Source organism: Cyprinus carpio, chromosome A20 (genome assembly GCF_018340385.1).
Source record: "Cyprinus carpio isolate SPL01 chromosome A20, ASM1834038v1, whole genome shotgun sequence".
Taxonomy (NCBI): domain Eukaryota; kingdom Metazoa; phylum Chordata; class Actinopteri; order Cypriniformes; family Cyprinidae; genus Cyprinus; species Cyprinus carpio.
Genome location: NC_056591.1, coordinates 12,287,343 through 12,304,761, shown reverse-complemented (window position 1 = coordinate 12,304,761; position 17,419 = coordinate 12,287,343). Strand labels below are relative to the sequence as shown.

The 17,419-nt window shown below is 36.0% G+C and overlaps 2 protein-coding genes across 2 annotated transcripts; both read left to right on the top strand.

Moving 5' to 3' along the window:
• Window positions 1–4,651: 4,651 nt before the first annotated feature.
• On the top strand, window positions 4,652–6,714 carry LOC109113398 (polyprenol reductase-like). Its single transcript, XM_042777645.1, has 3 exons — window positions 4,652–5,261; window positions 5,757–5,908; window positions 6,474–6,714. The coding sequence occupies exons 1-3, from the start codon at window positions 5,182–5,184 to the stop codon at window positions 6,671–6,673; spliced, it is 432 nt and encodes a 143-aa protein (XP_042633579.1). The 5' UTR covers window positions 4,652–5,181; the 3' UTR covers window positions 6,674–6,714.
• A 1,166-nt stretch (window positions 6,715–7,880) lies between these two features.
• LOC109113402 (transmembrane protein 165) lies at window positions 7,881–12,416 on the top strand. The gene is made up of 6 exons (XM_042777243.1): window positions 7,881–8,190; window positions 9,457–9,651; window positions 10,910–11,122; window positions 11,233–11,415; window positions 11,700–11,805; window positions 11,906–12,416. Exons 1-6 carry the CDS (start codon window positions 8,050–8,052, stop codon window positions 12,109–12,111), a joined length of 1,044 nt encoding a protein of 347 aa, XP_042633177.1. The 5' UTR covers window positions 7,881–8,049; the 3' UTR covers window positions 12,112–12,416.
• Window positions 12,417–17,419: the final 5,003 nt, after the last annotated feature.

The window sequence follows — 17,419 nt, the reverse complement described above, 5'->3', positions numbered from 1 at the left end:
ATCATGGATAGCAGTGAAATGTTGTGCATATGTAACGGGAGGCTTAATTATAGGAATACTAATAGGGCATAGGGTGAATACTATATCACTGTTAAAGTGGGACCAATGGGTAAAGTGGGACAGTTAAGCTTAATTATTCATATTCTTTACATGGATATGTTTTTTTTTACTAAAAAACAAACACTGAGCTCATCAGTAGCAAGTATGTGATAAAAAAAAAAAAATATTCTGTGGCTAATGACATCACTTCGGGGGGTGTGGCACATCATATTTTAAAAACAACCCCTTTGCAGTGTGAACTGTGATGGTAAGTAAAAATGACATAGCATTCTGAGGTAATGTCTTGGTAAAATAAATGTTAAGGTTATAAAAATAAAAACAACTCATGGGAACGGGTCATTTGTAATGGTTGCATTTTTTGTTATATAGGATGTAATGGTGAAATCAGAATTTTTAAAAAATAATCACCTTTATATTAATCTTTATCTTCTTCTTGGGGGTTTTTTATGGCGATTTTTGACACTGTCCCCTTTGACTCAGTTTGCCAATAGCATATTGTTAAATTGGGACAGGGGTATATTACTGGCAAACTGGGGGGGGACAGCCATTCAAGTCATTCTAATGGAGGAATTGAGTTACCTTTTTATATGTCCCTCATACATAGCTAGTAAGCTAGATATTTCAACAAAGACTTGACTTAAAACTATGCCCCCGCCTCTAACGCATTCACCGTGAGACACCAGACAACGCAATTAAACACTTTTCACACGCTCTCCGACGCCACACATCCATTTTTTCTCACGCACAGAAAAAATCGCGAAGCAAAGAGGGACACGGAGATACCCGACATACTAGACAGAGCGGGTTTACTTAGATATAAAAAAATCTCAGCTCTCAGATTCTGTCACTTTTAATTACGAAAATTGCCCTTTCCCCACAACAATAAATACCATTGTAGATTAACCCTACCATACAGAAAATTACAATTAAGCCTGTGTGCAATCAATTAATTCCTACAAGAAGAGATGTTAATGAAAGGTTATTATTTTTTCTTTTTTTTTTTACTTTGTAATTTGATGTAAATAAATTTAACCCAATATAAAAATTTTGTGGGGCAGGCGAGGGAGGAGTTGGGGTTGAATTTGCTTGTTAACCTGCACCCCTTCTTAAAATAAGTGATGTTTATATTATTGTTGTTGTTGTTTATATTTTTGTTTAATATTGGTTGATTGTGTATTTAATTTATAAGGGCCTTAGCTACACCTTGAATAACAACCTGAATGTTGTTTTAAGTGTCCCAGTTTTCAATTAAGGTGTCCATTTTCACAGTTGACAGTTTCTCCCCAGTTTCGGACAGTGAAAAAGATGTGGTTTGGGGTCATTGTGTGTTTGAGGAAGAGAGTCGTCATCCATCCCCTGTGTTCAATGTTTTTTTTCTTTTTTCTTTTTCCTTTTTTTTTAATTGTCTATAGTATAGTAGAGCTTCCTAAGCTCTTTAGAATAGTATCATATGAGTGGCTAAGACATTTGGATCATAATAAAAAAATGTATGCAGAATAATATAATATCAGAAAGTGGTCCCACTTTTACCACCAGTATTTACCCTAGTATAAAAAAAGTGTTTTTTTAAAAAGTCCCTGTATTGTGTGAAATTAATCTTGTCTGAGAAGACAATTTCTGGGCCTGTATTTGCCTGATTTATGCTTTTGAAGCAGCAAATTTACATTTTGGTATATTCATTTAGTCTCTTTTTGGTTGTTGCTGGTATATAGGGACATTGAACTGATGCATTATGGGTCTTAAAAAGCCTTGGTTTTTCAGGTGGGGGGTTTGATTGAAAGGGTTAGAGTTTGAGTCTCCAACCACCACATGTTTCCTGTCCTGGTCATTTCTGCTGGGAGTCGTAGTACCTACAACACTTCCCGCTCTGAGCAGGGGATCAGGAAAACGAGAGCACTTCCTATCTTTCGGACTCATGCGAACAGCATGCATGGAAAGCCCTCAAAGGGAACTCTGTACTTCGCATTGCTTTTTAGCAACATAGGCAAGAGAAATACAAAAAAGGATAAAAAGGGATGGAGAAGAATTGTATCATTTATTAAGCTACCATAAGTTCTTGTAATATTGCGAGATGCTGCTCTATAGACAGATAGATAGAATTCTTTATTAAAATACTTTCTTCTGTTACAGTTTCACAATGAATACTACAAGTAAGCTTCATTATTACACTAGGTTGATTTTTGTGAAAAGTGTAGACATTACATGTGTTCGAAATTTCATACTGTGTAAAAGGTAGGCAACTACATTTGGTTTGAAACTTGCTTCGTATGCATGTGTGTATCTATGTAGGAAATTTAGATGTAGCCGTGGTTTCACTGTCACGTGACTTGCGGCATTAGTTAGGGAATGGCTTCCCTGCCATTCACAACTCCTCTCCCGTGGCCTCATGGGATAGTAAAGTGTCCATCGAATGTTCACTTCAGAATCTTGCTAGAAGTTGTAAGTTATCCAGAGAAAACTGAACTGTTTTTATGAATACTATGACATACTACTCATGTCACATAATGTTTTTTGCCTATATGGACACAGACATATTTATACACAGGGATTGTTTATTTGAGCTTAATTTTTAGTTTGGGATGGAATATTTGTTTATCCAAAACCATTGGAAGATTTGAAACAATCAAACCAATTTAATTTGGTGACAGAAAAGCCTCAGAAATACACACTTCAGCTTTAAAAACATTCAAAACTCCTTTTAAGTTTTCAAATTCTGACTTGATTCTGAGTTAAAAACATACATTTTCTTCTCTTTATTTTTTGGTATTTAAATAGTAGCTAACCCACAATATAATAATTGAATACTTTATTTATTACATACCACATGTCAATGGGCCTGGCCAAGGTGTGCCAGTTCCTGCTCTGTCATCAGCGTTGGGTACTGGAAAAGAAAACATGGAAAAGCCATGGAAAAAGAACCTGCAGCCATCCAGACAATAGAGTGCGAAAGCAATATAATCAACAGAATCAAACGCATGAACACTTTGAAACATAAATGCACACAATTATACCCGCCATGTTTATGGCTTATCCCAGCAGTTTGCATTCTGAAATGTCGTTAAGAGAATTAAGAGAAATTGTTTTAACATATCTAACTTTCTTCTGAAGATCACGATTCAAGACTATGTGAATGGTCAAGCGTTCTTAGAGAGTGCACATGTGCATGCTGGGGTTAGGGTATCTTTAAGGTGGGGTTAGGGTACCACCTTCAATCGATATATCGATATGATATTAATATAGGCTTATAGAGGAGGAGGAGGTAAAGAGACAGACAATGTCCAGTAGAAGAATCAGTGCATACGAGTTCCCCATATTATACACTACTGATTCCAGAATGTATATATAAATATATATATATATATATATATATATATATATATATATATATATATATATATATATATATATATATATATATATAATTGTTCTTTTATGACTCACAAAATAAACATATGCAGCAAAAATACTCACGTTATTTAGTTATAATCATTATGATATGATTATGCATTTCCATCTTATGACCCTACAGATGACATGCGGTTTGGCAAACGAATGGATGGATGGATGGATGGATGGATGGATAAATTTCCATGTGAGAGAACAATGAAAAATAAATCCAAGGTATTGTGAGAAATGGGGGTAGTGTGTGTTTGGGGAACACAAAGTGGAAGATGCAAAGGAGGCCATTGAAAAATAGGTGTAGAAGCCGCATGGAGGAATGGGCAGGGGGATAAAAGGATGGAAAGAGGAGGGGAATGACAATAAGGGAGGCTAATGAGGGTCCAGCACTGGGGACAGTGAGGAAGAGTCGGGAGGGGGCAGGAAACACTGCACACATCCTCAGATAGGAAACCTGCCTTTTCTATGAGGCATCCTGGAGTCAAATACTTTAGAGGCTCTGGTTTACTCTCTTTCACACACACTCTTTTATTGACTGAACACATATGGTATAGTTAATGGCTCAAGTGAGGAATGAGGCTTCCTTCCATTGGCAGACAAACTGTACAAGCAAACAGACAAACGCATACTGTCCTAGTCTGGTTATTGTGTTACTTCCTGTTATAAATCCGAATCCCGTTAATGGTAAGATAATGAGTGGAATGTTAACTTCAAAAACATTTGAAATCCACAAGGCCACAGGCCGAGTACCGTAGGTAATCACAACCGTGCTGATATAGAGCCATATTGCACGTCTACGAGTGTGATATTGCTTTCATACAACAGTTTAAACAGTGTAAATAAAAAACAACAGAGTGCCATTAAAAAAATCCTCAAGTGCATAAGTACTTCCTTCCGCCATAGATTCAAATCTCAAGTTGACAGTTTTTTTAAAAGTATTTTTCAGCTATAGTATATATATTAATATTTAAGAAATAACATCTATTAAAGAGTTATTGTTTTTACTACTAATCAGAACCCCATTAAGAGTAAAATATATATATATATATATATGTATATATATATATATATATATATATATATATATATATATATATATATATATATATATATATATTGTATACTGAATTACAATAATTAGACACACAAACATACATACATACATATATATTGTGGCACAATTTAGCCCACTCTCTCCTATAGACATGTACAGACTATTATGAGTCAATGCAAAACATCCTCAAACCAGTTATTCCAGTGAACCAATGAATTTCTGTAAGAATACTGACAAAATATATTTTGCCTGCTGCCCCCCTGTGTTGATAGGTAGAACTGCAAATGGCGGTTTTGAAACTACATTTTAAAGATGTCTACAATGAAGGTTTGAATGGGCTCCGATTCATCTTGTTCAAATCAGTCAGTACAAATTAATCGTATATATCTATTTATATTACAACTCAAAAGGTTTCCCCTAATGAGTGCTGAGTCCGGCTTCAGATCACTGCTAGTGCTTATACACACCGCTGGACATTTTAACAAATAGTTTAGAAACATGGTACCATGTAATGTTTTTGCTATCAGTGGCGCTGTGATAGCTGTTTATCCACGTTTGTACAGTATGACAACAGTGAGGAATAAAGTCAGCGAAAGCTCATTTTAATTAAACATTCATATTCATACTCGTAGCTGCAGATTTTGTAGAGATTTTGTATATAGAGAGACATGCAGAAGTGTTTCTTTTTGGGTTTTATATGGCACATATTACCTGACCATGAAGCGGAGGTATCAAGCAGCAAATTAATGTGAGTGGAACCTAAAATACCTACTATTTGTTTCACTCGGTATCTTTACACGACAACCTACAGCAATGTTTTTTGTTAGCGCTGTGTTTTAAAATAGCCTGTTTTTCTCTGTAAGTTTTCAATGAAACTACCTCGCAGCCTCGAGCACGTGTTTCAGGATTTAATCCGATATGGAAAAACTAAAGACATCAAGCGCCCTAACTGGCAGCTCGTTTTTAACGTATCAAGGAGGTGACTCGGAATTAAGTGACTTTGTGTATTCCTCAGATATCATGTTTTAATAATAATAATTCCTTACATTTATATAGCTCTTTTCTGGGCACTCAAAGCGCTTTACATAGAAGGGGGTAATCTCCTCAACCACCACCAGTGTGCAGCATCCACCTGGATGAATGCGAACCACACACCAGTTTTGAGCATGTCAAGACCATAGACTGTATAAAAACAGACTCAAGGCGATTATGCAGGAAACATTTTCTCTGATGCTGTCTGTAGGTGTTTCTATCATTTCTACGCGGTGTCTGTCATATGGAATGGGCTCCTCCTACTTTTCTCCTTACGTTGTGTCGTCATGAATGAGGCTCTCCCTGATTGGCTAATTGACGTGCTTTGGTGTTTGACTGGCAGACCAAGAGCTGCTTGGAAAGGTACTTAATAATGTTTTTTCCCTCCCACTTCATCTTTCTTTTTCAAACAATGGCAACCAGTTTGTTACTATAGTAAAACCGTGCTAATATAGTTACCAACTCAGGAAGATTCTGAATTCTCTGTATATACACTGTTTAAGGAAGATCCTGTATTTTTTTTTTTTTTTTACTTTACATTTTTAATATTTTCCTGCTTTAATTTGTTGCAATATGCTTTACATTTACCTTCCAAAAAAAATTCACACGGTTAATTATGTGTGCTTTTGAGAGTTACATCTCTCCATTCTGCTTTTACAAGTGATATATGGGTCCATTCCCATATGCATTTGGCTTGGGTTACTACTGTATGTCCTACTCTCCCCAACAGTCATGTCTATAAAATTCCCCTATACCACACCCACCATAATACAATCACATATATCTTACAAAACACAACTCAAAAATATAAACGTCAACATCTATTTCAAATAAACTTAACACCAAAAATATTTCAGTACTTATCAGCCCAAATGTATCTTGACGTTTTCCTGAATTTGACTAACTGTTTGTGTATTTGTCTCTGAAGTGCCAGGGTCTCTCTTTAATCAGCTCACGTGGCATCAGGTGATGGGGACTCTTCTTTTCATCTGGGCAGCACTCCTCCAGAACCGGTCCCTCTCACTGCTGGCCAAGATGAGCACTGACAGCTCAGGTAGAAAGCTGCTGGATTTTCCTTCAGAAAAAAAGTTTAAACTTATTCTTCTTATAACTGTATATTATAACTAATATTTATAAACTAATATTAAATCTTTGTTCCCTCTATCCAGTATAGGGGGCTGGTTTATGGTCTCTTATGGATTCAATATAATGGCTGGTTTATGGTCTCTTGTCCACATTACCTGGCTGAGCTTCTGATTTATGTGGCCATGCGTGTGTTTTGTCCTGTGATTTTTGTGTAATAAGCTCTTTTATATGGAAATAAGAATCAAATGAATAAATTATTAACTAAACAAAAACATAGATAATCTTAAATGTCTTTCTTTTAAATGGGACCAGCTGACACATTGATCATGCATGTTCAATAAGGAACAGGGCAAGGAGTGAAGTACACACGACACGGACTGACCTCAGAAGGTGATCGACTACAGCTACTTGCTAAAGATGTTAATGTGAGGTGTCAGCAAATTACTTAAAAAGGAAGTGGCTCTTACGACATATTAGCTATCTAAAGCCAACTTCCTCAGCGTCTAGAATTAAGACTTGTTAAAACAAAAGAATCAACTGAGAGAAATATTTTCTGCCTGTTTCCTGCAATTGATCACCTGGTTACAGTGTTGTTTATTTGTTTGTTTGTTTTACTTTATATGCACTTGCATGTGTACAAGGATATAGGACAAGCCATAAGCAAATACAAACAGAGAAAGGTTAACAAATATAAAATTTCAATGATTAAACAGCAGTGCTAATAATGATTAAACAAATGGGCATTTACAAGTATTTCAAGATTTTACACGTTTATGAATTAGTTTCTGCATTAGTTTCAATAATCTTGAGGACAGTATTGCAAACCAGTGTATAGAAGTGTTTATATACCCACCATTGTTCAGACAATTTTTCCTTTAGAGAAAAATAGATTTTATTTACTATTTACATTATGTGAATAACGTCTATCAATATTTGAACTTCGTGTAAACAAGATGGAATTTGCACTTTAAGCAAACCATATCTACTACCATTTAAAATCAGCTTCTAATAATTACATTTCAGAAATGTGTAACAAAGAGAAGGCAAACTCATGTCTATAAATTATTCTTTGAGCTGAGTGAGTCTGTAATCTCATACTTCCCTTTCGCGTTGCCACTCTACCTACCTTGAAGGCGTTCTTAACACACGTCATTGGGAAGCACGTTTCGACCAATAGTCTATCTCAGTTTAAGTGACGTATGTCTCACGGTACACGTTTATGTCCCAGGTGACCAATCGCAATCAGTTTTCAACCGATAAGTTTGTCTTAGCCTTGGTATTGGTCTCTCCGGGAAGATGGCTACGGTGGGCTAGCTGGATCATAACGACGCTACGTTAATGTATATAAATTAGCGATTTTATTAGCTTGATTTGCAAAGTATTACCACGGCAGAAGTCATATAAGGCAGCCCTTAAAAATGCTTCTTCGGGCCGGCGAGCGGCATGGCGGTGGCCGGTTTATATGCCTCATTATTCTGCTGAACGTCGTGTTGTTTTCAGCCGGAGTTACAGCAACTCAAGAAGAGAATAAAATCATTCACGAGGAGCAGCCCGCCGAGGTTCGTATGGGACATTTATCTTCTTTGCTAGATAACATAACAAAACATAAATTTGTCAAAGAGGACTTTGGTAGGCTGGTGGCATTCAAGGGAAACTGGTTTGAGTAATAGATTTGTCCACTTATTAAACGGATGAATGTAATTTTGACAAGCAAGGGTCATTCAGGAGATTCTGATGTCGAGATCATCGACATTTTTATAATTTGGTATTATATTTTTATGTGAAGAATTAACCTATTCTTCACAAACATAAGCGGGACCTTTTTATTGGTCAGAGACCCATTGTGAAGACACATTAAGCTTTGACTCTGAGGGTTTGAGAGCAGATCAAATGAAAAACCCAGGTGCATCGGTTTGTATTAAGTGTTTTTGTAGTCTATGTTGCTGCTTTTCTTAAGTTTTAACATGTTAAGTTGATCGTCTAAGTCAGTGGTTCTCCAGCAGGGCCTCAGCAGAATTCCAAGGGGGCCCCAATAGGTCTGGAAATTATTTATATTTAGTTTTAATAACAATCAACTTAACTGATTGAACATTTTCATATTTTCAGTTTATTTGTTTGTAATCGGGGGGCCTTGGAATAAAAAAAAGGTTGAGAACTACAATGAAAGTACAGTAGTATCATATTGACATTCATTCACAGCACACATATATGAAATAAAAATAGAGTAAGTTTGAAAGGTTAACTTGCTGGACTGAATTTACTGGTTTACCTGAAGCATTTGGGAAACTGATAGAAAGTTGAACATTCATAACATTCTTGTTAAATTCTTTACATTTCTATATTTAACTCTACAATATATTTCTTCAGGCAAGCTGTTTGGATGAATAAGCAATCGTACTACTGCAGTAGTTGACAAAATCTCAGGAACTGCTCTTCTGAACAGTTCAGTTTTCCCAACATTAAAGGGGTCATGAACTGAGAAATCTAAATTCCCTTGATCTTTTGATGTATAAAAGGTCATTGTACTTAAAAAAAAAAAAACAGGACAGAAAATAGCCTATTCTAAATTGTTTTTTTTTTATGTAAAAATCTTGATAGCATTATAAGTGGACCATAGAGAACAGTACAGAATAATAAAAAAGCCAGTTCATGATCCCTTTAATCCTTGCTTTATAGATAAAAATACATAAATTCTTATATTAAAATGCCGAATTGTATCTGTAATTGTTGTAAATGTTTATATTGCTCCATGTTTTGAATAAATGTGTTGCCTTTTGTAACATCTGAATTAATGTAACTGTATCTGAATCATAATTTCTGTCCAGCTGCAGAAGGCAACCGTCGGTCACGCACCCGGCCCGGCAGTGCGAGTCGATGAACCCAATAAGGGAAACCTGGGCTTTATTCATGCCTTTGTGGCAGCCCTCTCAGTCATCATTGTCTCTGAACTGGGAGACAAGACATTCTTCATCGCAGCCATCATGGCTATGCGCTACAATCGCCTCACTGTTTTGGTGCCAGTATTTTAGACTTTTGGTGTCACATGACTTTGTCACAAATCCCATGTTGAATAAACTGTTATCAGACTTTTGGTGTCACATGACTTTGTCACAAATCCCATGTTGAATAAACTGTTATCTGGCATAAAATGAAGCTAGCATTAAAAGTAGCTAGATTTAAACAAAATCAAGACACTCCTCTTTTAAACCGGGATATTGTCCTGTCCCACCTTAGAGTTAAAATTATAATAATTTAATAATAATGTTACTCTGTCATGTTTTCTCCCCTATCTTCCAAACCGTGACTCATTATCATTGTCACCCCCGCCAAAAAAAAGTGCTTTGAATACACCTGGCATCCTAGTTTTCCTTCAACACTAGTAATAATATTAAACAGTGCTTTGAATACACCTGGCATCCTAGTTTTCCTTCCTCTTTACTACTAGTTTTAACGTGAAATAAACATGAATGAACATCACATGCCTCATGTAATCGCTCAATCAGCGTTGATCAGACTGTAATGCAGCATTTCATTTACCTCAGGAAGTCATCTGTGTCCATAGCTCGTTAGTGCGATATAAATGAAGTGCAGAGAAGAGCAATTCGCGAAATATTAAGACTATTATATTTTACTTTACCTGTTAGTGATGTCTTAATTATATTGTTTAAATAAATCTGTTATGAAACAATTTGTGAGAGGCATTGTGTAAATTGATATATTTCAACAACAAATAGAATTTTTATAATTTAGAACATATATATATATATATATATATATATATATATATATATATTATATTTAAAAATAAATAGTAATTACATTTAAGTTTGGGCTCTGTTGTTAACGGTAACCTAGGCCTAATGTAAAAGGGCTCACTGTAGTTTAGAGCGTATGCCATTACACCCTTAGTTTTTATAATAAAACTCTGAAAATCAAAATCTGGATTTGAATTTTTAATGTTATTATAACCTAAAGATGCTATATGAAAGTTTGAAACAGAAAATAGTGGTTTTCATCTTGCCACTTTCTTGGTAAAGAAAACACATTTTAACTCAAATTAATCAAAACGGATTTATAGTGTTTTGGAACCAAACTCTTCATTTGCATCCATCCAAAACAATATCATCATTGTCACAATATCATCTTCTAATGACAGGCCTCTTTACCACTGTCTTATATAATTATAAGGGTTATATTTTAGTTTATAATTCAGTGCTTAGACCACCGAATGTTTATCTACCATGTGTTATTTATAAAATCCTTTGAATGCACGAATGACCTAATTTTCTGTCTGTCTTCTCTTTAGTCCTGTTTGGTTATGCCACCACCATTATCCCACGGATCTACACCTACTACATATCGACAGCGCTGTTTGCCATATTTGGTTTGAGGATGCTGAGGGAGGGACTGAGGATGAGTCCCGATGAAGGGCAAAAATCTTCAGAGGAGCTGGAGGAGGTCCAGGCTGAGATAAAGAAAAAGGATGAGGAGGTAAAGCTTTCTAACTCAAGTGTGTTTGTTTACAGGTGTGGCTAAATAACATCCCCTGCATAATTGAAGCATCTTATCTGACCTTTGATTGGTTTCCTCTCCTCTCGCAGCTTCAGCGCTATAAGCTAGCCAATGGAGCACCTGACGTGGAAGCAGGGACGGCGACCATATCACCTCAGAGGAAGTGGCACAGCGTGATCTCACCTATATTCATTCAGGCACTCACCCTCACCTTCCTCGCAGAGTGGGGCGACCGCTCTCAGCTTGCCACTATTGTGCTGGCTGCAAGAGAGGTATGTACACAGGATCCAAATTAGACCTTATATAATTAAAAAAAAAAAAAAAAAAAAAATAAATATTATATATAATATATATATATATATATATATATATTTATATATATATATATATATATATATATTAATATAATGATTTTAAATATATTTTATTCTTAATTAAGTCTTATTCTACGTTATAAGTTATTAACTTAAAATAATCCATCACTCCATATTGCTCATTATTAGCAGCTAGCTTTAGTGTTGTTAACTGTTAATAACTGGTTGGGTTTGTGCTGCAGGATCCATTTGGAGTAGCAGTTGGAGGAACACTGGGACACTGTCTGTGCACAGGCCTGGCTGTTATCGGCGGAAGGATGGTGGCTCAGAAGATCTCCGTTAGAACCGGGTGAGTCATTAGTGCAGTACATTATGCTCTGTTGGTTTGCATAAGCACTGACCTATAGCCAGATTTATTTAATGATGTTTCCTGTTGCTTTCTCTACAGTTACAATCATTGGTGGAATCGTTTTCCTTGCCTTTGCGTTCTCCGCCCTCTTTATCAAGCCCGATTCTGGAATTCTGATTGGAAGAATTGACTCTTGGTTTCATTTTGTATATATACAACCCAGACCAAGTGGAACAGAGAGAGACTGCACAAAGACTGCAGATGGCTTGTTTATATGTTTGAGTGAATCTCTTTTGTGTAAGTAAAGTATGACTGATTGAATGAAAGAAAAATCATTTACTGCTCATGTCTTAATGAGCATTTCATTTTTTTTTTTTTTTTTTTCTTAATCCCTCCTTGTTTTTGTCTTTCTTTACTTTCAAACGGACACTGTTCTATTTTTAGATGATCGTTATATTTCTCCTGACTGTATGCCGCCTAACAATTTACTTTCCTGTAAATTCCAGGCATATAGTAACATTTTAAAATAACAAATCATGAATCTTGTTTCCTTATTGTTTTACACATTTGAGCAGTGTGCTATGGGTAAATGCTGGCCTGGTTCCATTCTGCTTAAATTCAAGTTCAAGCTTACTTGACTATAACGGCTCTAAAACTAAAACCAGATGAAGCACTGTCCACTCTTCTCTACGACTGTCTACCCACTGCACAGCAGTAAATCTATTCACATCTCAGGAGTATTTAGTGGTGTAAGAGCCTCTTAGCAATATAACACACTCCAGTTCCCTCATCATTGATTGAATGCTGAATTATAGAACCTGCCTGTTGTCTAAACTGCCTGTTCATGGTTTGTCCTTTATTCATACCATATTCAAAGGCTTGAAATTGTAATATGAAATAATGTCAGATCTGATTGCAATCATCACATGTGGCCTTTAAACCCCCAGTCCCAGTATTTATTAGTCATCATTGTGTGCTCATAAAATGCATTTGTGCTTCTGCGTTCTCACTGGTCCTAAAGTGTTAAGGACAGTCATGCTTTCACAAGCTCCCCTGAAAGAAGCACACCAGCATACATTTGCTCTCTCATTGTCGATTGCTCTAGGAAAGACTATAATTTCTTAAGTCTGCCCTTTTCTTCTGAATGGCTTTTATTTATTCTACTAAGGAGCAGAGATACTGATATTTTCGTCATGGTTGAAGAATTTGTTCTATGAGGAGATTTGGTACTTGTGTGTGTGTGTTTTATTAGTATATATATAAACATTTTCAGGGTGACTGTCATATTTGACAGGGGTTAAACTTTGGATCAAGATATAGAAGAACTGGAAAAATTATTATTCCTGTAAATATGAATAAAAAGGTCAGTCTCAAGTCTGTCAGATGTGGTTATTTTTTCACCCATACGGGAGGAAACAATATTAAATCAAGGAGCAGATGTAATAACTCTACACTGTTATGAAGCACAAATTTCAAAGATGTTAACATGAATATCCAAAAAACGTTATGAGGCATGAGTCACGCACTGCATTAGATGCAAAAGATCAAACCACTGCATCTCCAAACAAAAGACACCTCAGCTTTCCTCAGAACTAACCTCACTTTCTTTTAGCCAAATTTTATTATTTATTATTTATTGTAACCAACTGGTCTCAAGGTATTAATTTTTCACAGCCATTAAGTTAATTCAGGTGTGTCCTAGAGGAATAATCGCCGGTATAGTTCAACATCATTAACGTTTTCTAGTGAAAGTGGTTCCACAGAGTCTGACAACCAGAGCGTACTGTATCACGATTTGTCTTACTTTCGAATAAAATTCCTATGCTTTATATTTTTGAAACTTAAGAAACATTGTAACATATTTTGATTAACCTGTGTGCTTGTGCTTATATTTAAATAAAATACCGCTCGTTGCATAGTGATGTGTCATATATACATTTTTAATGAGGGATGCGAAAACATGTAGCATTCTACTTTTTGGGGGCCACTGTAAATCTTTATTATAGATAATTCAGAGAATTTTTCTCTGGTCCATACATTATTTTTTCTGTGTTGTTTTTATACAACGGTTCAATAAAACAAAGAAGTTAAGGTGCGTTCATGCACAAGATCCCAATTTGTAAAAAAGGTTCACGTCCTCGTGAACACGTAAATTACTTGTGAACCGGGGATTTTCTCATCTCATTCTAGTAATTGCTTTCTGAAAGTATAAATATTAATAGTCGAAGACAGCAGTTTCGCCAAACATTGTTGTGTCCCATTTTGCTAAAGGGGCTATTACCACTGATCTATAATAGAGAACATTATAAACATCAGTTGCTATTACCCACCTTATTCCAGTGAATAGCTACCGCCTTTTCAGCACAACACCCTTAATACAAGCAAGGGACTGAAGAGTAAAGACTTCATTTATTACCCTTGGTACTTACACTCTTCACAACAAACACAATAGAGCAGCACAATATATTAATTAAAATAATATTTAGTATAGAAATTGTGAATGGAATAAATTAGCATTTTACAAATGTAGATGGACGTAAAACTTAAACATAAATAACTTTTGATACTATAGTGTTATCTGCAATGTTGTATTGTTAACTTGAATATACAATTTGATTCAGTGTTACCTGAACTGGGGTTATGCAAAACATAAAAATATGAATCAAACTTTATTACCCATGCACTTTGGTAAACATATGGGTCAAGGCTTCCAGCACTGCATCAGATGTAACTAAGCTGGCTGCTGAGGCAAATCGTGGAAGTGATTGCGCAAAGTCTATTAACGACATGGCGAGGAGAATGCAGCCATAAGTTAGATTTTTAACAGGATGTTTAATTGTCTGTTTTCCAAGTTCAGATCTGGTGATCGTCTCCTAGAAAACAGTGGCGTAGTTATTCCTGATTTGAATCTTTACTTGAATGAATCGGTTGAGTGACTGATTAATTGACTCACCTGGAAAAATCCTTCAACCAAAGCCACAGATCTAATTTATGAAACCTTATTTAGAGGAAAACCAATCACACCCAAAAAATACAGGAATATAAAAACAGTCAATACAATGTATATGTATCTATATTATATATATATTTTTTTTTAAATAATTTTATTTTCAAAATTGAATAAGGGGAGAGTAAACGGCACTGTTTGTTTAAAAAGGTTCCATCATTTCAATGTTAAATGTAAGAATGGCCTGGCTCACAAAATGAACCCAATACAGCACACTGTTTTCTGATATTACAGATTTCTTTTTCTTTTAAAAACTGCGTTCAGGAAAACGGGAGCCATGCTCTGGTTAAAATTGAATGAAACCTAACAAATGGTGAGAGTTTAAACCTACTTATAGGTATATTTAAGTACTTTTCTATTTTTCCTCCACATTAACGTGTACTGACCAGATCAATTTCATGAGCCAAACACAAGTGCTCTGCAAAGAGTACATCCACACGTACAACGATTAAATGATAGCCAAGAGAACACTGATAGACATTCAGAACTTCTAGTGCGTACATCAGAACTACAAAAACATTTAACATGGTTCACCACCCTCCTTTTCCACTGGGTGCTTTTAATATTTCAAAAACAAATTGAAACAGGATTTCGCCAGCGCTTGCCCATCTTTCCTCAGAGCTCTTGGGTTAAACGCCAGCTGAGGTGCTTCGAGCACCACAGACAATTCAGAGGTACATAGAGGGCAAACTATTTTGTATCATCCATTCTTTTTTTTCTTTTTTTGTGGCTCTTTACGGTAAAATGCAGAGAAGATGTGTTGTTATTTGAAGAGGTCACTATCACAAGATCAAAGTAAGGAAGAGAAAGGAGGGGCAAGATTGATGTGGATTTGTTATTATTCTGAACCATCCCGAGGAAGCTGTAGTATTTTCTGTTACCTAGGGCTGACCATACACAAATCAGTGCAGAAAAAAACAGAAAAACAAACCCTTACACTCTTAAACATTACATCATGTGTCAACAAACTGACAAAGCTGATGCCTGGCAAGCGGGAATTGCACTATGTATCAGCAGAAGGTCATTTTTTGACAGCCAGAACCAGAATTTGTACAGGTGTCTTTACTTTTTAAGCAAGACTGACTTTAAACAACAAAAAAAAAAAAAAAAAATATTACCTTCAAGTAGCCCCGAAGTCTGCAGCAAAAAATGAATGACCTTCTTACTCGGGCAAAGAGCTTAAAAATAACCACTTCCTGAATCCAACTGCATTTTGGGGAGAAAGTTCAACTGGGTCCTCCCGTGTGTCACGTTTGTTTAAAATCCTTCGTTTGAGGTTACAATATGGAGTAAGCTTATACTTTCCGGTCCTCGTTTTCCTAGCAAAAGGTGCATAAGAGTTGTTTTAACACATATAACTATAGTCTATCTGCATAAATTCTCTGTTCTGACCGCTATGCTGTAGAAAAATAAGAACATCTCATTTTCTATATATTCCTCTTTAAAATATGTTACTATAAAGCTATGTGACAGTTTTACCATCAATCAATAATCTCGCCTTGCTCATTCTAGCCGTGCCGTCATAAAATTTTCTGTGGTACTGAAATGTACAGCAATCCATTATTTTAAACATGACCACAAAACACCAACACATCACCATTAATGACCGTCCATATCCGTAGGACTGCTCGAAGGGGTAAAAGAAAACAGGGTGAGCTAGATTACATACTGCATTTATCATAGATCTCTTGAGTTTTATTCTGCTATTGTGTGGATACTGCAAACATGAACTGTGATTGGACCAGCACTCCAGGGTGGTTTGGCTTAACATCCCGTACAACCGAATCTGATATGGAAAAGTATTGGAATAAAACTACACCTGTCTACTTGTACAAACACTGCAGAGGTAATGTATTAATCGGGCCTAGAGTCGGACCTTAGAGAGTCGCGGGTTCGAGTCTCGGTACTGGCAGCGAATCTAGGTGGGGGGGAGTGAATGACCAATGCTCTCTTCCACCCTCGATTACCACAGTGAGGTTGTGCAGCTTTGAGCAAGGCACCGAACCCCAACTGCTCCCTGGGGCGCCACAGCAAAAAAGGGCTGCCGACTGCTCTGGTGTGTGTCTGTGTGTGTTCACTGCTCACACTACTGTGTGTGTGTCCACTCGGATGGGTGTTAAATGCAGAGCACAAATTCTGAGTATGGGACACCATACGTGGCTACACATCACATCACTCAATATTTGTCATTAGTGCTCTAATTTCTGATGATTAGTATAATAATAATTAAAAAAAATTAATATAAAGACTCACAAGACCAATACATTAAATAAAAAAACCTGTCCTCCATAAGTGCTACCCTGTTGATTAAACTAAGCTAAAAAAAAAAAAAGTGTTTAAGTTTTCTTCACAAGGATAAAAAGGTTTTCTCTCTCTCTCTTTTCTTCTCTCTCTCTCTCTCTCTCTCTCTCTCTCTATATCTATAATATATTATATAGATATGAAAAAAAAAAACAACGGTATTGATGGACTGGGAAAACATTACTTTAAAACATTATGCATGGCTACACTGACTAACGTCTCAAGAGCAACTTTGTGGAAACTTGTCTGCTGTCCAACATTATTAATCAACCATACAATCTGGCATATCTGATCTGTAATACTAC